General features: G+C 37.2%; 1 protein-coding gene and 2 non-coding genes across 4 annotated transcripts in view; 2 read left to right on the top strand and 1 right to left on the bottom strand.

The window, feature by feature from the left end:
• The window catches only part of Mmp2 (Matrix metalloproteinase 2), a 159379-nt gene that overhangs the window by 79663 nt on the left and 55664 nt on the right, over nucleotides 1-24052 (bottom strand). For both annotated transcript variants that reach the window (XM_076121711.1, XM_076121712.1), the window contains exons 3-4: nucleotides 18332-18454; nucleotides 17657-17826 (exon numbers count right to left, since the gene is read on the bottom strand). In XM_076121711.1, coding sequence (XP_075977826.1) covers nucleotides 17657-17826; nucleotides 18332-18454 — 293 coding nt within the window. The remainder of the gene's footprint in view (nucleotides 1-17656; nucleotides 17827-18331; nucleotides 18455-24052) is intronic.
• TRNAK-UUU (transfer RNA lysine (anticodon UUU)) lies at nucleotides 12069-12141 on the top strand. The gene has a single exon. It is a non-coding gene; the product is annotated as a tRNA-Lys (tRNA).
• On the top strand, nucleotides 13275-13347 carry TRNAR-CCU (transfer RNA arginine (anticodon CCU)). Its single transcript has one exon. It is a non-coding gene; the product is annotated as a tRNA-Arg (tRNA).

Genomic DNA, 24052 nt, shown 5'->3' with positions numbered 1-24052 from the left:
CGAGCTTTTGAGCGACGGATTAAATTATATCTGAATATCGATTAGGGATTTAAACTATGTGCGCAATCCTGTCGCTGGAGGATCGCTATTGTCTTTTAGAATTGGTGAATTCCGCCAACAATGGACACTTTGTCGTGGCGCACTGGTGCGTACATCGCTACAATTCATTCGGCGTACATTTTGTTCAACGCGTGACGTCACTGTCCAATATTTTCACAGCTATGCTAATGTTTTTTTTAAAAGCAGTTGACGTTAATGCACAATTGCATAGGTTATTATTTGTAACATATATGTCTATATTAAATATGCTAGTAAAACACAATTTAAGGAGTCTACACGCCAAAGTCGTGGAACCGATACATATAGACAACTTGGTGTTAGCGGTTCTTTATTACCAAAGAATCAGACTGTATGGGTATGGACATCATAATCCATCTCCATCCCCATAAGAAATGCTTTATATTCCCACCGTGGACTGGGCCTACCTTGGCTCACCACTTACTAGGAATTTTGGCATTTGTGAGTAGCCCCATGGCTACTACTACTTAGCTCCCGACACTGTATATCGACAACTAGAGGATTATGTCGGTAGAATCAATAGTTGTGCGCTACGTGCTGGCTTGTTGTCCCTAAATAGACTCATATAGAGCTTAACAAATGCAAGACATGTTTGAGTCACGGTCTATCATCAGTATTTGTATGGAAAATTTTAATCAAGCTTTGGAAAATATACTTGACAGTTTAAACGTAACATTTATTTGCATTTTATATGCGGTGTAGATTTAACACGAACAAAGTAATTTAAAAGAGACGACGCGGTAAAATGTAATTTAGAGCGAGCGATCCTTAATCCTTAAGCAAACATGAGGGAGGGGGAAACTGGCGCATTAGCCGCGTCAGTCATCAGCAGAATGAATCATTACTTGAAGAGTGCGCCAGTGGCTCGTGTCAAAGAGCCTGTAGCTCAAAGGTCCTCGTGGCTGCCGCCGCCCGCGCCACCTCGCGCCTGCTCACGCCCCGCGCGCCCCAAGGAAGGGCTGATTGAAGGGCCACTCTAAAACCTCGGCCACCCGCTCGTTCGCTCGCATTCAAGGGTCGAATCCGGATTATAGGGCGCCAAAGTCTGCACCTTCATCAGATATGTATAAATTTGTTTGCAGATCGGCAATTGAACCGCCGAAAATTGTAGACTCTCTGTAATTTCGCTCCATTCAAACTCTAAAATAAAATGGCCGTGTGATATTAAACTACCTTATCATAAGGCGCGCGTTGCGAGGGTACTAAAAATAATGTTTTGCCGTTATTGAAAGTCTTTTCTGTTTGGAAAAATAAATATTTGAATAACGTAGTGCAATGGTAGGTAGTAGGTGCGACGGTGAGGTGTTTCCCTGTCGCCTCACATGAGCCGGCACACATCGATACCTTAAGGCGAAGTTGCCGTGTAAGTTATTATAAGAGAGGTGCGCCGAGGGAAATGAATGTCGAGTAGGTCGACCCGTTGTCATTCATATTAGCTGCGACGGCTTAAATTTGTAATCACACTGCGCCAATTCATGGTTGTTGCGCGGCATAACAGTGATGAAAATAGGGAAACGAAAAAGTAAGCGCCGGTAGTAAAAAGTAAATACCGACGTTGATAAAATTGAGCTCCAAGTAAGAAGAAAGCGATGTGCCATACCGTGGCTCGTTACTTTAGAATAAAATTGGTACCCATTATATACGTTTTGATGGGACAGTGTTATTTCACTCAGAGGAGTTAACATGAAAACAGAATCCGTATGCTAGGAATATGTAGAACGGTTTGACATTAAGAAGAAGCAGATCGCGAAAAGGTAGATTGAGCTATTAGCGGGCTCATGCAATCGAGTAAGTACTTAAAAATCTGGCAACGTAAAGCTCGGCGGCGGAGGGACAGGGCGCCTTAATAACACTCACGGATGACGAAGTCCGTCGTAACACAAAATGATTACACACATAAAGAACCTTATCTCTTTACATTCTACACCGGCATAAACCGGTTACAGTCGGGAGTAACCGTTCCACCACCGCTCGAATGTTTACGCGAGTTTTACGCACCAATCTCGCCACCGCCATAGCTGCCGCTAGAAATTGAAAACGGAATTATGATGAAATAAAAATGGTACACGAAATGTTCCCGAGCCGCGGTCGCGCGCGCTGTCGGGGCCTCGGCGCGGCGGGTGCAGTCAACTGCTGACTAGACAGCAGGAAATGTTCCATGTGCCGCCGGATATCGGCGAATGTGTTCGAGTTTTAAGTGAGCCAACGAAAATTGATTCTGCTCAATTTTACGTAAACATGACGAGTGGATGCATTGATTGAGCTAAATCCGGATTGCATTCGCGCCTCGTCCGTTCGGTGACTGTTGACTGTGACGTAGCCGGCGGGCTACGAGCGCGCGAGCCGAATACATAACGTCTACGAGCTGAAACTGATGCTCCAGCATATACAACTATCTACTTTGCACGAGTATATCCATCGATATTATGTATGTAGCTACGAGCCACGAGGACGTTTTAATTATCCTAGGTACATACTCTACTTTCAATATGCACCGTAGTGCCTACTTGCGGAATGCGGCAGAAATATTTGGAATATCTGCGTAGCCACAAACGCGACGTCCAATCATGGAAAAGCCTAACGGTAGATCCTACTGTGTTGTACATCCCTAGTTCTAATTAAATACCAAAATATTCAACGGCATTATGTTACTCGAGTGTTTCAAATAGCTATCATTTATGTAACTAGTGATGAAATAATAAATACTACGTAACACTTTGTTGTGTGTCACAAAGTAACAATCGTTAAAAAAACCCTACAATCCTAATTGTTTCTACTATAGGTATTTAAAGAATAATATTTATTTCAAATATTGATTTAAATAAGAAATTGCAAAATCAAGTTTACAAGTATGTAAAATTATTATTCTTCTTAATTCTAAGCGACCCCATGAGAGCTGTTGCCGTAGACCTAACCTTACATTATTTTTGTGCCCCTTTAATTAAGCTAAAGCTTATGGTAGGCTGGAGTTGTTTTCATTAGTGCAATTACTGCGAATCGAACCCCTGTCGGCTAGTCTGATTACTTAATGGAGCATCAGTGACTAAAACAATACGGTCGAAACTAATTTAAACCTGTCATATGAGCATAAGTTAAATCAAAATTGAATGAAAGTCTAAATTAATACAGTGTTGAATTTTAACCGGAGCCTATAAAGAGCGATGATGTTTCATGAAACAAATAACATGTAAAGCGTCGATACAAATGTGTTTTTAATTATCACGGAGCGGGATGGAAATGAATGTAATTTGATCTGCAAACGGAGGGTTTTAGCCTTTATGTCAGCTCTCTGTATTTAAATAGAACAATTAAAAGCGGTCAAGCGTTCTACGTAAACATTTTTACGTTGGCTGTTGTTAGCGCGCCGTGAATTTGCATTTTGCAGGCGGCCGCGTCCGCTTGCATCTGATTCCGCACTTCATTGCAACCGGCAATTAGCAAAGAATCACTCGGTCGGATTTATTGATATAGATTCTATCTTAATTAATGATGTTTTCCCTTAACAATGAAATAGGAAATATTACAAAGCTTCAGGGTAGAACACCTATCTACTTTACATGTTTCCAGAATTAAGTTATTTTCTATGAGCAACATGAGCCTACCAACAGTAGAAATCGACGTAAATATTATTCGCTAAAGTCATATGTCCGAATGGCTATGATAAAAGTTTTGTCGGGTTTCAATTCTCATGCGGTCAGCAAAAAATTCTCCCGCACTGTGTACCTAACGTAGTCGCCTTTTTGTAAACCGACGGTTCTACCTGACTAGAGCCAGCAAAATAGAAGTCTCTTCAAATAGTTGTATTTTTTTGGTTCGAAAACAAAGGATTTACAGACAAACTGAACAACTGGTGCAGTGGCGATATCTACCACAGGCGACTACAAAAATATATCGGGTACTGTTCTGTGCCTATACCCTTTTAGCGAAAGAGGTTTTAGTTGAATTGAATTTTGGTGAACATTCTTCAACGTCTGTAATAATTTAGTTGGATGTCTTCGCCTACATCACTTTAGCAAGACAATCTCTAGCCATCCGTCGGAGCGCACATCCGCGTAGCCCACACGTTATATTGACGACTAATTAAGTTGGGAAAGGTCACGAGACACGTGAATTATGTTGCCAAACCACTTATCCGAGTAAAATGTCACGTTTCCCATCGAACCCGAACCCCAAAGGTGCCGAATTTTCCAACATATTGCGGCCTAATGGCATGACAGTTTCTTCAAACCAATTATTGCTGGTATTTTGATCAGCTTTACAATGTCATAAACAACGGCAGATTTTCCTCGTTGTCATTTCAATGCGTATTTGCATGGATTATTTCTTTACTTTTATGAAGAAAGTAACAAGTTATTGATTTTTTTTACGGAATCTTATTTTGATCTTCTTAGCCTTGCTACTATTGCGATTAATTTCGACGTTTGATATAAAGTTAAAAACAGCTCATAGAAATATAAAATATATGAATTCTGAATACGATGCTCTTCTTTTTTGCGCAGTCGTGTAAAAATATTGAGCTGGCTCACTCCAACGGTAAACATTTTTGATTGAGTTGGTACCAGCAACATTTTCCTGGGAATCGTTGTAAGAACTTCTCCACATTTGCATTTACCTTTGCCACGAAAAATAACGTTGAATCGATTATGTATTTTTGAGGCATACAAGTTACTGCATAAGCTACCGACTGCTACTAATAAAAATGTGTGTAACTTGATTTTTTTTACTAGTATTAATATAATTACTATTCATTACTATTCAATAAAATAAATACCAATTGCGTTTACATTTTAACTTTTTGTGATTTATATAACATTAACATTTAAACTTTTGTCTTATAGTCACTTTTATGATTATAGAACTTAATCTGAAACTATAGCTGTAACTTTATTGAAGGACGTCTATATGAATATTTTTTGCGACCACCAATACTACGTAACGTGTGATTTTTGCAGACTACTTCCTCTACAACGAGAATTAAGCTACAATAAAACAAAAACTTGATCTTTTTGACTTAAAATGTTTAATTAAAGATGAATGAAATGGGTTCCAGGAATTATTATTGTACAATCAAGTACAATAATGTACAGTGCACCGGATTCAAATAAACACTCCCCAGATAATTTCCAGCAACAACAAAATCAAACAATGTAAATGTTCAATGCGGAGGGAGATTCATAATTGAAAGGAAAACCGTTTTCCATTATTTATTTAGAAATAGTAGTCTGTGGTTTTGTACCGCCTTAATTGTTGTTATTAAACTATTAGCGATGTTCGTTACGACGAACCGACGAGCTATAATGAATGAAACAGTGTTTGAAGTCAATTGCTTCATTCACAAATTTTATGTATTTGTAAAAACTTTATGTTTACTCAAACGACGTACATCTGTTTAAGATAATTCGCGAACGCCAACAAAATTCAGTATCAAAGCGGCAATTAAACAGAACATTAAAAGTGAAACGGAACCTCCACCTTTAATTACGGCGGCTGCTTTCTTTCCTTATCGCAATTTTATTACAATGACAATACGCAAGAGCACGCCTATTAAATTATTTGTGCGCCAGTGTGGAGCTGCGGCGACGCTAAGCCAAAATTACTTATTGTACAAAAAACATTCCCGGTAAATGGTGTCAAATCATCCTTGTTTACTGTGGACTCCGGGGGTGGCATAAATCATAATATTCCTAACGAGTGTAAGTCGCTGCAAGGGTACCGACGACGTACCGACGGACCGACGTCTTCCCAACGTTTCCTCTATAATTCAAATGCGGCCTCCTTGCTTCTCAGCGGAAAAGTTGAGCTTTCCGCACATTTTAAAACATGGCAGATACATTACGTATGTGTAACGTAACTGCAACATAAATCCATATATTTTACAAATTTTATCCGGCGATATGAGAATTTTTAATAGAGATATTTTTGGCTGCGACATGTTTCAACGTATATAATCGAATAAGAAAGAATTTATAAATCTACATTTTGCGATAGGTACGCATAAAATCTGGTAAAGAATTACTGCTTCCTTCATAATCACTTTATAAGTAATATCTGTTTGTAAAATCGTATCACAATGAAATAATAATTGTGAGATAACTGAGAGTATTTTAACTCACACATTCCGACATTTTTGTGCGAAAGGTACAAAACGTAACATAGTCGGATTATGAATAATAGCGGAGTATGAGCCCACTCGGCACATGATATACTGTACTTTTATGTACACCTATATTGTCCTTGGTTACACGTATCTAAAATTCATGCTCTAAATACAGAGGTGCGCGGTTGAGCACACACTTGGTGGTCTTTTATTGCTCACCACACGAAAGCAATCTTGAGCACGGTGGGTACACCGACTCTTTTTAGTTTTTTCCAGTTCTTATTTCAACGAAAAATGTACGAAAAATATCAAATCCAAGTATCACTCGAGCTGTTTGTAACTTGAGTATTCGGATTTTCTATCTTTTATATTTTCTCACATCTTGCGCTGATATTTTTGATGCAAGATGCACAAATAACGAGAATAAACCATGCGTTATTTTAAACGTGAAGTTTTTTCCTCAAAAGATAATATCAAAATAAACCCCTTTGAACATACCGGAAATATGTTCAACTGTACAATATTACAAAATTGAAAACGTGAACGTATTAATCTGTAGAAAGGAATTGAAAAGTTCCCCGAAGACAGCGATAAGCCTAATCAGAAGACAGTAGCTACTAATTCATTAATGGCATAGTCGTTTAACGAATAAGTGTTTTAGCGGAAATAAGATCGTTCGGAACAGACGCAAGACGTTTTAAAACAATGCGCATCATTCAAATATCCCATTAAATCGTGCGATTTAGCTCGCAGGAGCGGGTTCGGGTAAATTAAGCAAATTAAGAGCCGCTCCTGAGACAGTAATTATGGCGCGTCTCTACTTGGCCATCGACCAACTACGCTGCCTACTTACTTATACTACATCCCCGCTCAATTTATGAGGGACTCGATTTTCCGATTTTCGAACGTAACTCAATTGGTTCAAACCCCATGGGCACGCTATGGATTATGAATGTTATCGTAGGCGAGTGCTGCATCGGCGGGCGTCAACGATTTTTGCGCCTGTCGGCTACCTCCTACAATTAAGGATTTTTACTCTCGGATTTTACGTCCTCTGATGAAATTATGACCTCGCCGAAGTAATGCAATTAAATGCGGCGAAAACCCATTTAATGTAAAATGAAATAGCTTTCCATTTTATGCTTCATTAATTCCTTAACATCTTTGCAATTTGATATAATATATTATCGTACAATTATAATGCGCATAATTAATAAATAAACCACTATTTAATAAATAAAACCTCTGAGAAAAACATAATACCGACAATACCATAAAAATAGAAAACAGGTTTTCGTATTCCCGGAAAATTCCCGCAAAAACGCGATTAAATAAGTTTTACATCAGACTAATTGAAAAGTTTGCCGGCGCTGTTCCGACTTTGCTAAAACCTAGGTTGGGTGAGTGTTCCGACGGCATTCCGCAAGCCGGAGTGCAATGAGACGGTTCATTATCTGTCAAAATGTAGGCAGCGTGACAAAATGCCACGTTATCAAGTGAAACAGCTGTAGTGCAGGCGCGCGGGCGGGCGGGCGCGACTCGCTCAGGCCTATCGACTCGCCGCCCTCGCGCGTGCACTCACTCACCTCAAGGTCACCGCCGCCGACGACCATCACCCGCCTGTACGCTCGAGCCCTACGCGCAACCTCGCCGCGCGACCCTCCTTACATTTCGACTACCCACTTTAAAAATTTAAAGTATCCCTCGTCCTTCCGGCACATTTTCCCGGGTGAGGGCGACCGGCGCCCGTGGCGTCCCTGAGAAAACTGACGGACGTCGCCGGTCCTCGACGCGTTATATAGGCGGCGGCGGGGCGGGGCGTCGGCGCGAGTTGCGCCGTCGATTCGCGAACTCGATAAATAAATTAATTAAAAGTGCAAGTGAGTGATCGCCCGCGTGCAGCCGACCTGCGAACTCGTCTAGAGCTTCCCCTTAATTGGAATTTCAGACCCACCGGATACTTGGCCGAGGCACGGATTGTTTTCCAGTTGACGATTTACGAGCCACTCGTAGGGAGCTCTCCCAACGTGGCGTCCAACGAGCTCAGCCCAGATTGAACCTGATTTATATCATCCTGCTGCACAACCTCTTGTCGACCGATGTTTCAATTTGTGCTAACCTACGATTTATAGTGGAGCAATTTTATTAAACACAAAATACCTACAAGCAGCTCTGCTTCTCGACACGACGGACCCCGAGGGATTCATTTACGTTGCTTTAATATAATCTTGCCTTAACTAACAAAGCAACAGTTAAAACATTTCACAAAGCAAACCAACAACAGCCAACAACAGATCTTTATAAAATCACATCCATTATTCTAATTTGATAAAGCTGCATATAAAAGACTCGCCGTCTACCTTCATAGAAAACTTACAGAAATGAATTGAATACAGAGCGCGCAGAACAAAACCATCAACTAGCGTTAATATAAAAACCAGATAGCGGTGTAAGAACGAACGACACGAGTAATAGAAAAAAGAAAATGAATTTGTGTGGGCAGTAAGGGAGTTAATCACTTCGTTACTGGTCTAGTAACTTGAACCCTTCAGCTTCTAGGAAAAGCTGATTGCGGCGGAGGTCGGGTGACGTCACGGTAAATACACAGCCAGGACAGACTCGGTTGCGATGCGCAATGTAGGCTCACGAGACGAATAGCAGGCATACGTCGCCCGTTCATGACTAATATGATGTCCCGGAATTCAGACTATTTGGAATACTAGACGTCCAAAAATTAATTTGCCAAGTTCTTAATTACAATTTGGTCTGTTCTTGTCATCCCTTATTAACTTAGTCCAGTAAAATAATAGTATCGTAAAGCAGGTATCTAATACCAATATACAGATTTCTTATAAGTAATACAATTGTACCATTGCAGTTACAAAAATCGGTGCATTATTTTGTGTTCGTTCATTCTTAAGAAATTTTCAGGACGCGATTCTAACTATCATCGGATAGATTCATGATCTAGCCGTCAATGTACTTGTAGTCCTACGAAAAACGAAACAGTTTATAAAAATAAATTCCTTCCATTCATATAAATGTAGGGTGGATTGTTCAAGTCCGTTAAGGAAAACATGTTGGAAAATTCTTTGGTTGTAACCCGAGCCTACTAAAAGCCGAGCTACTTAAACAAACCAGATGGGAGCTTCCTAAACACGTTGAAATTACTGTCAAATTGTGATTTCTGATGAACTTTTCTTTTAATATAAGGCTCTTTCTCTAAATTATATAAGACACTCTTACAAAAGGTGCATTCGCACAGGAACAAATCGGTTTTATTTTTAACTGAATTAAGTGGTGTATCAAAAGGATTCTAAGGGTATATTTATACATTTAGCAGTCACACTACCTGTGCGAAAGGTTCCACCCCTATCTGTGACACCTGCCCTTAATCTAGCTTATTATTTAGACTAAGTGCGGCTCAGACTGTCCAAACGTCAACAATCTATTTATCCATCAGATTCACCCTGTCTATACGGAAGACATACAATACAGTAGACAGTTTTGCGACATTATCAATACAAGTTGAGGATATTTATTTATAGTAAGCGTTGAGCTGAAGATTCCTTTAAATAATAAAGAATTGATTTTATAAATAGACGTGCATGATCCCACACAATCCGTCAAAGACTCCAATATCAGTTTCTAAAAACAAACAATATGTTTTTCTCCTATATTTAGACCGATGGATGTTAGCGTCACCTACGTCGTCTTTCAATCTTTTACGTCAAATCAGTTCTTAGAAACAGGTAGAACTTGGAATAAATGCAACAGTTATGTAACTCTCTCGGCGAAGCCAGTGGCTATTATTGTACTGTAATAAAATTATTTAAAAGTTCTGCAAATAACTCAGCCTGATTACTAATAAAAGAATTCTAGGATTACTTACGAGTTATTACTTTAAGGCAGTGTGTAAGCTACAAGCTGAGTAAATATGTTTGAACAAAATGCTAATAGAATCGAATATTGGCATTCTAAATTGTGTCTTTCAAAATACGATGTAAATATTTTCACCTGATAATAAACTACTGACGACTTTTCTACAATTGGGTACAGTATTATGAAGTAGCCCTACTAATATCAATATTTATGTAATATTATTACGAATCAACAGCTTAGTTGACCTCACCAACCTTTACTTTTTTACCATTATCCCTCAAATAGGCTATCATCGAAACATAAACAGGATCACATTAGGCCGAATGGCATAACAAACGTAGATTTATATCGCAGTACAGATTGGACCTCCCTTCATCGGATTACAGGCTTAGCGGCTACACGTGTTTGTGCATGTGTACATTGTGTACTCGATGCACAAGCGACGACAAGCGTGTTAATTAAACTCTATTCCGCTCCCTACGAATCTAGGACGTCAAAAAGGTTTCGGTCTCGGCTTCGGCTTGTTAGTACTAGATTAGAGGGACGGCAACGATTCTAGTTGAGTGTTGTTGTGTATGTACTGTGTACATGATACATGTGATGTTTATATAACGCTTTGATTAAAATATACCTATGTCAAACTTTTAACGTAGAGAGTAGTATGGTATACAAGCTTTATATATCCTTCTGTCTAAAAAAGCTTTAGGCTTTGAAACTAAACTTTTTTTATTTAAAGGCTTTATGACCAAAAAGCTGCCTCAACGCCTAATTTCAGTAAAAACCGGATTATAATGTCTTACTATTTTATTTTGTTTTCTCTTAAAGCACCACAATAGTATACTTAGATCTTCTCATAACCCCTTTCCCCTGAATGAAAAGCAATGTTCCGAGTCCATTAAGGTTGTTAGTGGATAGACTATCCAATCAGGCCATAGCAATCCAGCGATGGATACCCACTGTGTTCATTGAAATTGCTCTACGACACTCGGATCTGCGCCTTCCGGCCGGATGGCCGAAGATGGTCGAAAATACCCGAGCCGTGCCTACGATTTAAGTAAAGACGTCTAACTGGTACAAAGTGCACCTTGTTTAATGGATCCAAGTCTTCACTGAAGACAGCTTTAACTTGCACGAACTATGCGAAGCTATGCGATGTGGATTCTGTTTCAGTTCACGTGAATTGCCGTCGTTCGTATTAGAAAGTTTATTGCAGTTGGATTGGATTGTATTTTATAGTTGATATTGTGTACCACATTAATAATAATTACATTCCTTATATGAAAAGAAGTGTGGTAGATCAAAATTTAGAGGGGTAATTAAATGATTGCTCTGTCACAAAGAATTCGGTTCAATCGAAATTTCATCCAAGTTTCAAAAAGTATGAGTTTTTGTAAAAGGCCGTACTCTCAATCGGCGGGAATGTACGAGATGTATAAATGAGAATAAAGCAAAATAAGTGGGAAAGGATCTTTGCAAGTGGCATTACTCCACCTGAACAAGGTGTTATGATACATTCGTAGAATATATTATGTAACAATTACTCAGATAGCAATGACCTATCCCATTATTCGAGGAACTTACGAAATGTGCTTCTACTAAATCGTTCCTTCGAGGAATACGAACACAATGTTAACTTATGAATGACTTGTATGAAAACGAAGGTGCTATTTATAGAAAATAACGCTCACAGCTAATCGCATTACAGAGTCACGTAATTTATCGACCTTTTGGAGTTCGAACCTACGCTAGTTACATACGGCCGGCAAGCGAACGGCACGGTTAATATCTGTAACTATCGAAATTCTACATAAAATCCATAAATGTTGGAATTCGTATCGATATAAGAGACAAAATTCTCAAGAATATACGATCAGTTAACGTGAATATTTAGCACCATTTGAGTGTGACTTCTAAAAAAAGAAGCGGTTATCTTGATATAAAACGTCTTAAAAACCAAATGTAACAAGCGCCACTCGATACCAGTATCGTAATTTCGACTTGACTTCCATGAGCCCGGATAGCTCAGTCGGTAGAGCATTGGACTTTTAATCCAAGGGTCCAGGGTTCAAGTCCCTGTTCGGGCGGCTCTCTTTTTGGTCATTCCTTCAGTATTTTTAGTTTTATTTTTTTAGTTTGAATAGTTTCATATTAGTTATAATAAAATGTAATTAGTATTGAAAAACATATATTTACCTGAAAATTGGAAACACTTGCGAAAATATTTTATCAATAATATAATATGATTTGTTTTATATTGAAACACTAATACGCATTTTTGCTCTACCTAATTAGTATGTAGTAGGTAGGTGCTAAGTATATTAAAATTTGTCTTTAATTATGTTATAATTACGGTATATTTTTTAAGCCGTTTACAAGCTTGAGAATGACTCTATGTGCCATAGTGATTGGAGCTGTTATTTTCATGACTCGTATCTATTATAAAAAAGATAGATAGAAGATAGATTTAGAAATAAATCACCGTAATAATTAATTCTTTGCTTTCTAAATAATTGCAGATACAAAATTTCGCATAATTTAGCCATGAAAAAAATGCTTAAGATTCAATATAAATATAATATTTAATGAAGAAAACATTTAAGAGCGTTAAATCCTATTTATGTATTTAGCAAAATCTTATATTGATACATTTAGGTTTTATACCGCCAGTGTTAAACTGTGAGTTACTGAATTAAAGGCAAAAGATTACGAATTTTGTTATTAAAATGCATATTATTACATTATATCAATAAGTATAGTTCTCATTATTTCTGGAGAAAATTATCCCGTGGCGTAATATAATTAACTTGATAGTAATGTCCAGTTGAGCGTAGCTTCAAACAAACAGACCGAGTTATTTTCGCATTTATTATAATTAAGTATGGACACTGAGAGGCCCACGGTATAGTTGTGTGACTTATATTTACGAGCTTCAACTGTAAATAACTAATGAAGAGCTGCGGCTGCATATTGATTATGGTATTTTTAAGTTAAATAAACGAATAGATTTATATTTGCTTTTTAAACGGTACTAAGACAAATTATACGATATTCGGTAAAGGGATTACATACAATCGGTTGTCAGTTAAGATGGATGCTTGCCACTCTTTCACATTGAAACTATAAAACGAATAAAATGTGGTACATAGATTTTTTCTTTCAAATTTTCCATCCTCGTATGTAGAAGTAACAGATCTATAATTTCAGACTTTACTCACAAGCCCCTGTGGCCTAATGGATAAGGCATCGGCCTCCTAAGCCGGGGATTGTGGGTTCGAGTCCCACCAGGGGTACAACCAACGTCAAAGTATTTTTTGTAAAAAGTTTAAGATAACGTTTTATTTTAATTTCATTTTTATGCCATATTTTAGGGGGCGTTTAGTATAATTCCATCTACTACCCGCTAGATGGCGTAAATTAATATAGTACAGCTACATTTACGTGACGTATAAGCGGTAAAGGTTCATTCACCCCAGGAATACATATTTATTGTAAATATAACAGGCATATCAAAAAAGATCATTTTACGCTTTATTAAGTTTTATCTAGTTCTTTGCGTCCAGTATTGGTGCTGAGAAAATGCAAGCCTTTCTTTTTAAAAGCACTAGCTCATTTAGGAAGTCATTAAATAGCTACTTAGCTATGAAGTCCTCTAGGTACAGTGAGAACATCACCGTTATCCTTATCGTTCCTAGTTCATTTTGATATCAAAGCAACGCAAATTCAAGTGGTTTAACGTATTGTTGTTCGTGTTAAATTGTAAGCATAATTTTAATAAAATGATTCACGGATTCCTGTCGGTTTACTACATTCAATATACGCATAATAAGCTCTTTATTACGTCGTACAGTAGCAATAAAGAGCAATAGAAATTGTGAAATGCCTTCAATATTGAAATGTCGACCCAGTTCGCTTGGCCGCGGGGTGCCACTGCGGGGAGCGGCCGACAGGGGCGGGGGCGGGGCGACGTGGCGCGGGGGGACGAGGCGGCTACGTCACTACAATTAATAATGACTCGTCATAGTCCTCATCTATTTTATCGGTGGAAAAATAATATTTATCCGTAAAGGGTTGTTGAAAACGGTTTAGCTTCAAGAGATAAAGCTTGTCAGAGAGCCTGAACATTTAATAAATCCTATCTCATATTTTATGAAGGATGACGTAATAAAATCTGCATACGACTAACATTATTGTGGAACGAACTGAAAATAACTTAGGATATTAATTTAATTTTAAAATCTTTATAACTGTACTGACTCTATATTACTCTTTTAGTCATTGTACCGTTTAAATATACGGAAGTATTATTTAAGTTTTCCGCACCTATTAAGCTCCAACTGTATTTTTATCTTCTAAATGCTAATGTTATGCAAGCTATGTAAAAGATGCAGTATCTTGAAATTCAACAAGTGTACGTATTTAATATTTAAACGGGCTCGGAGAAAACCGTAAGGAAACTCTAAGTAAAATTAAATAAGATATCGGAATCGAAGATGTTCAATTGTATAAATATTTTGTAGTGATTTACAGTATTGCATGAATTTATTTAAACAACTCAAACAAAACTTTGCATTTTACAATGTGATGCCAAATAATGCCAACTTAAATTTGCTCGAAAACATAAATGCATTATATTCATTGCCGCCTATTAAAATAAGCGGAATGTTAAATTCCCCTATTTTATTAGCAGCACAATGTATTGCATGTCCTATTTGTTCCGTGTTTTACATCAGCAAATAAAATATACGACATGGGAATATGTACGAACATTTTCCAAAGCTTTTGAACAATAAGCTTTACGTAGGTAGTATGAATTTCATAATAATAATATTATTCGTAGTGTTGGTCTGAGTGGCGATGACAGCGCCGCACGCGGCGGGAGGCGAAATGCGGCTGTCACTTGGCTGTCAGCGACATTGCGAAAACAATACCGTTATTTCCATGTAATAACTCTATCGTTATCGGACGTCTAAAACATTATACGTTTGTTTACATTTCATCGGTTCAATTCACTTTAAAGCCATTATTATTGAAGCGCACACTTAATGGTAAGTGACTCTATCGTAAGACAATAAACGCCAAGTATCAAAATTATTTCACGGGTATTATGCCTTGGTCTTAAAGGCTATTTAGAGTCAGGTAATATAACATAAAAAAGTAATTGTTATATTAATTAGTATAGTTATGTCGATTATTTTAAATATTTGGAAATGATAAATCTGGGTTTAATAACCCAGGCTTTTACTTTAGAATACCTTTTTTTACCAAAATAGTTGATAATTACTGCCCCTAATAGTAGAACCCGAAAAGTTACTTCGTTGTAATGATAGGTGGTTTATACAAATTGCATTCCTTGGAGGTAGTATTAAGGGACTAAACCATCTCTAGTTTCTTTTTGGAGAGATGAGGCCTAATGCAAATAATGCCTTGAGTTGACGCGATTCTACATCAGGCTTTGAACTACCCTGTTGAGTGATGTTGATAGGTCTATCTAGTAGTACTGCGACGGAAATAATATAGAATGTGCCAAATCCAGAAATACCTGAAAAGGTCGGATTATATTTTTAGCAGATATAATTGTGTTAGGTGGGGACGGGTCGGTGTGTGCGGCGGCTGACCCGCCCTGCCCTGCCACGACGGCGCCACGCTCTCGTAAACCCACCGCGAGATGGCGCTGCTAGTTTTATTGCTTGTTTGCACAACAAGCTGTAATGGAGGACTACAATATTGACAGACCATTAATTCGACAGGAAATTGTGCTGAAACCACGGTCTGTGCAGGTGATTGTGAACTTTTCAAATTATCCGCGTGTTCCGCGGTTGTTTCCACTTCAAACAGACGCCGGCGACCAGTCGAGCTTTTCACTCTAGGGATATCAAGTTGAATAAACTCTGCAAGCTACAACCTAGTGGCCAACAGTCGGCACACGGCACTTTTATATAAATGTCCCCCAGCTGTATCGATTTTCTGAACATATCAGTCTACGCCAACGTTAAATTAGACACGACGCTGTTTTTAACACAGGTGCTTAAGTATGCAAATTGAACACATCTGTATGGAAGTATTTTCTTTTTTAAACAATCGGGCATGTGGCCAAAGTCTCCGTCCAAATGGACCATATAGAAAATGCACTGGCAGCGGTGTTCAGGTGAGCTCTTGAAACACAGTTGGCACTTGTGCGAAGTAAAGTAATGTAAAGCAAACTGATGATCACTTTACAAACTAGTAGTGAGTGAGAGCAAATTAGAACCTAATAAAGTTGTTAACAATAGATGATTTAACATACTTTGAAGCTGGTTTCTACGCAATCTTTCGGCAGTTTGATTCTAATCAGAGATCATTATATGCCATCCCTACGTTATATTATTTTATATAGGTAACATAAGGTTAAGATACTGTTAAGAAACCAGCACGCCATCATACTGATGCGAAAACAACTGTGAGAACAGTCGATGTAATAAGAATAATGTTCGATGATGTTAATAGCTTTGCTGTTTATTTGAAGCTCCAAATGCCCGTCCTCGGCAGGCGTCAAAGGGACATATTCTTTTAATTAAGCCACGCGGAAAGCGTCGTAAAAGTTACGAGGTCCGTGATTTAACTATTATTTGTCATCAATTTTATGTGGTCTTAAAGCAAATAGTACATTTGGAACGGTTCGACATAAAATCCAACATTAGGGTTCCGCCGTATTCTTTTTGTATTCGAACTTCATGCTCTATCGTAATAACGAGGAGTTTGTTTGCTTGTTTCAGTGAAAACAGCGGTGGGTCTGATTGACTTTGTTATCCAGTTTGATGAGGTTTAAAAAATGCATGTACCGATTGTTGCATCTCTGTGTGTTGCTGTTTTTTATACATAGGAAGGCGAGCCCGTAATCATAATTTTTATTCACGTAACCGTAAACACTTTATAAGTAAAACTTGGCTGGTAAAAAATGATTTTAATAAAAACGTAAGTTCATATTATTTATAGTTAGAATGTAATATATTACTCGGTTTTAACATTTAGTGTAAGACATGATTGCTGTAACGTACTTCTAAATGTAAATAACGTCATTAAAATTTTAATTAATTGTTATATATTTCTGAGCACCACGTAGAGCCATCTCGTGTCGAGTAGTATAATATAAGTAGAATCTTTGTATGTTACGTGGTTCATTACAATTTCAACAGATGGCTCTGTTATAAAAATTATTCGACTCTACTAGATGGCGTTGTAAAGCAGTTAGTTTGACGATGAAAGTATAGATGGCAGTAATTTTACTTCCTACGATGATAATTTATTAATTATATGCGTATGTATAGAAACAGGCAACCACATTCGACCCGTTGTTTTTTTTTTGGGAAACTGCTTTGATTGAATTTTCTTAGATTTCTTTTTGTTTCTTGTTTAAGTGCAAAACTCTAATAAAGCTGTATGTTTAAGTCAGCAGTTCAGAATTTAAGGATGATCAGAATTTATGTCATATATTGGTAACTTAAAAAAAAAACATTACTAACAGTCATAAAAACGACAGTGACTCAACGGTTTGATAGACCTGCATCTTTAAAACCACATAATATAATAGTTTAACGCGAATATATTTTGCACTAATCTTACCTCCAAGTTAAGTTGGTGTACTTCCACTTCTCTCCCTTCTGCACGAGGAAGCGCTTGGTCCTGTGTCCGTGGGCGTCGTCCTCCCGGTCCGGGCGGCCGCAGCGTCTCTGCTTCATCAGCGATACTGTCGCCTCGTCCACCTCACCCGTCACTGGAATACCGCCGTACTCCTGAAATAGACCGAAGGTTTATTAGAAAGTAGAAAATTTTATATAAAATGTTATACCTAGTCGTAGAAACGCTTAATTTGTTTACTGTCAATCATGTACTATTGACCAAAAATATGAATAATATATTAATTCCTTCTCAAGAAAACTTGTGAAAAGCAAGAAAAGTCATGTAAACTTGATGACATTAATTTTTGGCTCTCTTTGACACAATCATGCATGTTAATTGTTGATTATTTCTAAAATGGATTCTAGGATTGAAAATGTATCGTATGTGATAGAACACAATAAGATTGAAAAATCTTTCCGTGTAGGAATCGAACCCACGCCGAGTGGAACAACATCGAGTTAACTCTATCTGACTAGTAATTAGTTTGGTTAACTTTGGTAGTTTCGTTTCAGTCTTTATTCCAATTAAATAATTAGTTCAGTTCGTATCAGGAGCACTGATACGCTATAGTATTTAAGTCAATATACTAGTAGTATTGCAGAGCCCTATAATACTTACTTGTAGAGTCTTGATCGCGATTCTAAAGTCATCCTCGTAGGCCTGCGGGCTGTCAGCGAGCTGAAGGTTGCCCACCTCAGGGCTGCCGTGCTTCAGGTACCCGAACTGCTCCAGGTAACTCCTCTGAAAATAAAATACATTTATTAGTAATGTAATCGTAACTTTTGCATGGTTTGTACCACAAGAAATTTAGTAGGTACCTATGCTCTTGTACGTTGATGTTGACACATTTCTTTCTAACGTTTGAAGCATTAAGGAAATATAAAGAAATTTTGTAAATGTATAAAGAAAGACTATAAAGTAATGTTTTTGTTGTTAAGTATATATTTTATTATTGCCGCGCTTAAGAACTTAATCGGCCCAATCCGATGGGTAGGTATGAGTACGCATATGTAGTATTAAACAACCATCTTGATAAAAAATAATGAAATGATATATTACTTACATATTCTCTTTAGTTAACTTTCAATAAATAATTAAGTTATAATACAAATATGAATAGATCATGTTTACTTTAAGTATATTTGTTAGTGGGTTCACTCAGTGCGTTGTTTACACATCTTGTTATTCTTTCATCGTCTAGTTTGTTTAAAGTGGCTCCGGCTGAAGGGCTGAGAGTGTTTCAAATTACTTTGAACACAAGGATAGCTCATTAACAAAGAATAGAGTGCATCTCTCTTATTCTATACAGTATCATCGAATTTCTTTTAAGACTTTTTTAAAAACTGTAATATTTTTTTCTGATGTCAAGTATCTATACTAATATTATAAAGCTGAAGAGTTTGTTTGTTTGTTTGAACGCGCTAATCTCAAGAACTACTGGTCCGATTTGAAAAATTATTTCAGTGTTAGATAGCCCATTTATCGAGAAAGGCTATAGGCTATATATCATTACGCTACAACCAATAGGAGCAGAGTACGAGTAAAAAATGTTACAATAACGGGGAAAATTTTGGCCCATTCTCTCTTATGTGACGCAAGCGAAGTTGCGCGGGTCAGCTAGTATTTTATATGAAGGGTGTTAATTTAGAATATCTTAAAGGTCAATTTTGATCGACATTGGAGTAAGGATTTTATTATTGTTATCTCTTTCTACACCTTTTAAATTGGTTGTGAACTCTATCTCTACGTGTATCCTTTTAAAAATAGTTTTAACAATGAATAAAGTAAAAAATAGTGCCTAGGAATAAATGATAGTATATGATCTAGTATTAAAGATATCACGTGAAACCCACGAGGCAGCTAAACGGATTGCGAGTGAAGGTGCTTAGCGCATTACGGATTCCTTTTACCTTACGAATTGCGAAACCCCAAAACATGTGATAAGCTTCCATTAGTGGAACATCTTCTGTCTCGCTCTCTCGTAGTTAACCCTTGTTCTATGACTGAAGAGTACAACACGAATAACTGGAGCGAGATATTATGACGCTTATCGTATGTCAATGCAGTGACCCAGAAGGCCGAATCAGCCATTTCTTTTCTTCACACGTCTAGTGCGAGATGAATTCTCTTTATATTTATTCGATTGCGTATTATTAAGTTTCTGTTCTATTCAATTGTCTGAAAGAATACTTGGTGCCAGTTTCACAGCTTTTGAATATGTGTCAGATAACCTAAAACTGTCAACAATTTAATTCTATAATATGTAATGCAATTTTTAAAGACAAAACTAATACTCAAATAATATAATATACCCATATTATGTCCACGTTTTTACATCTTTGTGCCTTTTATTCGAAAGGGTTTAAGAGGTTTCGATTCCCTTCTGTATAATTGTCATGTATCCTGATAATGGACTTTCTAAGACATAACAATTAACCATCATAATATATAGTATGTACGGCCCCTTACCCGAGTAATTCCCGTTTTTCTAGACATCGCTTGAATTCTCAATCGGTCTGGCATGCTCAGTGAATATTTAATTGTTAATTACTTTGTACAGGCGAGACGATGCTCTGCAGGAAATAATGGCAGTGTACCAACGTAACGTCTATTGTTTATACTATCATTATCAACACTGAATGATGCAGTTACTGAACAAAGTGAACAACATCTTAATTTGGTTACCGACTCTATTAGAACGCTTAGACGTCATCTGTTTCAACTATTTTTTAGCGCATGATTGTCTCACAGCTGGGCAATCTTCTAAAAAAGGGATCTTGGGTCCATCATGCTGGCCAAGTGCAGGTTATACGAATAGTGACTAACTTATGATACCTATGGATAGACAAGCCAACAGATTAAATGATGGCAAATGTAAGAAGAGGTTTGCCAAATTCACTATTGTAAAGCTTATTAACAGTTTGCTGAAAAGATCCAATAAGAAAAAAATAATTAAACCCTTACGTTTAAAATTAAAAACTAATAATAAAGAAAATAAAATGTACAATAGTTTATTTCAGCTTAAAGCTTCTACATATATCATAGTTATGCGGTAATAGAGGCAAGGTTTGTGAGAGTTTACTTATTAAAGCCATCCCGGCGGTAATCTTCACTGTCTACAGGCACATCAAGCTGGCTGCCAGAGATAAATCGTATTAACTACGGAACTCCACATTATACTCGACTTACAACAGAAGAAAATAAAGGTAAAAAAATTAAATAAAATGTCCTATTGTCGTCGTTTCATTTCAATAAATGTCTGTAATTACATCGCACTCTTAACAAACACTGGTACAATACAAAGTCTTTTTTTTTTTTTTTTTTTTTTTTTTTTTTTTAAGAAAAAAGACAACTCCCGCACTAAGAATTGCTCTTGTGTCGCGGGGACTTTTACAAACATACAAACAACGGACACAAAGCACAACCAGACCCGAAACAATTATTTGTGGATCGCACAAATAATTGCTCCGTGTGGGAATCGAACCCACGACCTCCCGTTGCAGTGGTATCGGCGTGGCGACCTAAACCACTGCGCCACGGAGGCAGTTTGTAATGATCTACATTTTTAAAGGGCTCATTAATCCTAAACCAACTTTATTTTCTTCATCAAACATGTTCCTCATCCTTTTTTACTTTTAATTAAAGCCACACTTGTGGCTTGACAATGGTAGGATATTCCTTTATATTTTTTTTGAGACTTCCCTTTCTCTTTGTATATTTTTTAGGGATCCGTATTCGGTTGCGTCATGCGAGAGATAAGGTGGGCTGTCTGTTCGTCTGTCACGCTCGATTATCTTTGAAACGACTGGGCCGTTATCGTAAAGCTTGTTGTTTTGATTTAGTCGTTAGGGAACTAAACATGTAGTTATTGACGTCTTGATTTTGTGAACGATTGTATTGACTTCCAAGTCGAACAATTTCAATACTTCTGATAATGTTGTTGGAACTGACTTATCTTAAATAAAAAAAATCTATTTACAGTGTTCGAATTACAAGCCCAAAAACTCTAAAAGTATAGGGACTAGCGTCCATTAGTCAAACGATACCATCAAGTTTTTATAAGTAAATTCATAAAAGCGAGTAAAAACTTAATTGCTTGAAGTTTTAATAAATCCGAAACTATTAAATATGCATTGTAAAAACACGGAGCGCAAGTAGTGGGACAGAATCGTTTTTGTCCGCAGTTAGCGACCGCAAACTTTGTTTTAGCCGCCGGTGGCCCCGACTTTACGGCGAACAATAAAGACTTCGTTAACCAATCTGTCGTCTATTATTCACTCCCTTAACTTATCTAAGTTAGCTTCTAAACGCTTCTGTGGGACTGTTTATTTACATATACCTGCTTGAAAACGACTGAAAGTTACTTCGCTTTTGTAGGACCAATTTGACGCAAATTAGGGTAATTCCTTTGCTGTTGAGGCAATGATTTTCTACCGTCAGTATCATTGAGTAGAGGGTTTTAGTTAAAATGTACTTAACAATTAATTTCCTCGGCACACGCTAGGGGCGCTACTGGTTAGCCATTGAAAAATGTTATATGAAAATTTGATCAGCGCTCTCTAGTGGGCGTTAAAAGAACTATTTTTGCAGCACATTTTAAATGTCAAACTCTCGATCCTCGACAGTGTTGTCTGTAGAGAGTCGCGTTAATGAAGCGCTTGAATGATTGTAGCGAATATTTAGCTATTTGTAGTAAGTACATAATAAAACATGTTGCTCGCGTGTTAAGCGTGATGTATGGCACGATTATGCTGCCAACTTTATACTATTTATTACGGATCAAGTTCAGCTTGATGTTTTAATAACGGCTATTGTTCATTCCAGTTACTGAATAGACCCGTGTGATGAATGACACTATTATAAGTTGATACCAATTAAATATGATAATGAATTGTTATTATTAATCAATTAGCTCGCTCTTAATCACATTAATATTCTTTATGTAAAATGAATATAATGTAAAGAGTAATTTATATGTGCATATTTTTTATAATGATGTATGGATATGAATGTGAATGGATGGGAAATTTGTAAGGATCGTACCAAGTGGCGTCCTTGGGCCTCTGCCGATCCCTATATGAAAAAAGCGTTATTTTATGTATGTTAATGCAGATTTTTTACTTATAATATTCAATTTAATACACGAGTTAATGCCCAGTAATTGCAATGTAACTGTCGAATGCAATTACGTTTTTATACAAACCGTCTAGTCAGTCGTTGGGGTCAAGGCAGTTAATACTGGAAAAGCATATTTCAGTTAGTTTTCCGGGTCAGGTCAACAGGTACATCAATAATTCTCGACGCATCCGCGGCCATAAATAAAGAGCGCCATAAACAATGCAAATATTTTCAACAATTAGGTTAATATTGACCACAGATAAAATCAGAGCGCGCTTAATAGATTGCTATTCGGATCGGCATTTGTTTTATGTATATGCGCAACAACCGTAGCGCCGCGTGTGGTGGGTTCGAATCCCACCCGGGACAAATCTTTGTGTGATGAGCATGAGTATTTGTTCTGAGCCTGGATGTCAATTTATCTATATAAGTATGTATTTAGAAGTATATAAGTATGTTTATCAGTTATTTGGTTACCATAGTACAAGCTCTGCTTAGTTTGGAATCAAATGACCGTGTGTGAAGTTGTCCAACGATATTTATTTATTTATATTATGACAGTAAAAGGCAAGCTTGGTTTATAGAGATTAGTGATGTTTTTCTTAGATTTTGTTAATACTGATTGTAAATATAAAACAGTAGAGTGAAAGCGTAATAATTGTTCAGTTTTGTCTTTTTAAAAAAAGATCATAGATATTATAATTTTTCTTTTCATATGTGAGCGAAAATATATATGGCCATACCTTGAAAGCTTTTTGAGTAAAGAATTAATATAAGGTACAATGCTGTTTAGGTTTTTACTTGCGATGTCAAAAAGTAAGTAAGTTCCAGTACGTAGAGTTTTCTTTTAAGTGCATACAGATATATTATATGACTTTAGTGTTTTTTCTCAGTACGACTTCCGACACTGCACTGTCCACATTGTCGACGTTCCACGTCCAACCACAAATAATACAAGTTTGTATATTGAACCTTTTTTGCATTCCCTCGTGATGTTTGCCATCAACCGAGGATAAGATGTGGGTAAAATTAATCGCCGATCAAATAATCATTCTCAGAACTGTCTTAACCTTTGGCGCCGTGGATTTTTTGTACTGCTTAGTTTTCCTGTATAAAAATAATAATTTCCTTGTGGATTTGTTTTATTTTTATTTATATAAATTTAACCCATTAATGTCCCACTGCTGGGCAAGGGTCTCCTCCCGTAATGAGGGAGGGGTT

The sequence above is a fragment of the Anticarsia gemmatalis genome, chromosome 13, assembly GCF_050436995.1.
Source record: "Anticarsia gemmatalis isolate Benzon Research Colony breed Stoneville strain chromosome 13, ilAntGemm2 primary, whole genome shotgun sequence".
Lineage (NCBI taxonomy): Eukaryota > Metazoa > Arthropoda > Insecta > Lepidoptera > Erebidae > Anticarsia > Anticarsia gemmatalis.
The sequence above is the reverse complement of the archived record's forward strand: the minus strand, read 5'-3'. Positions and strand labels throughout refer to the sequence as shown.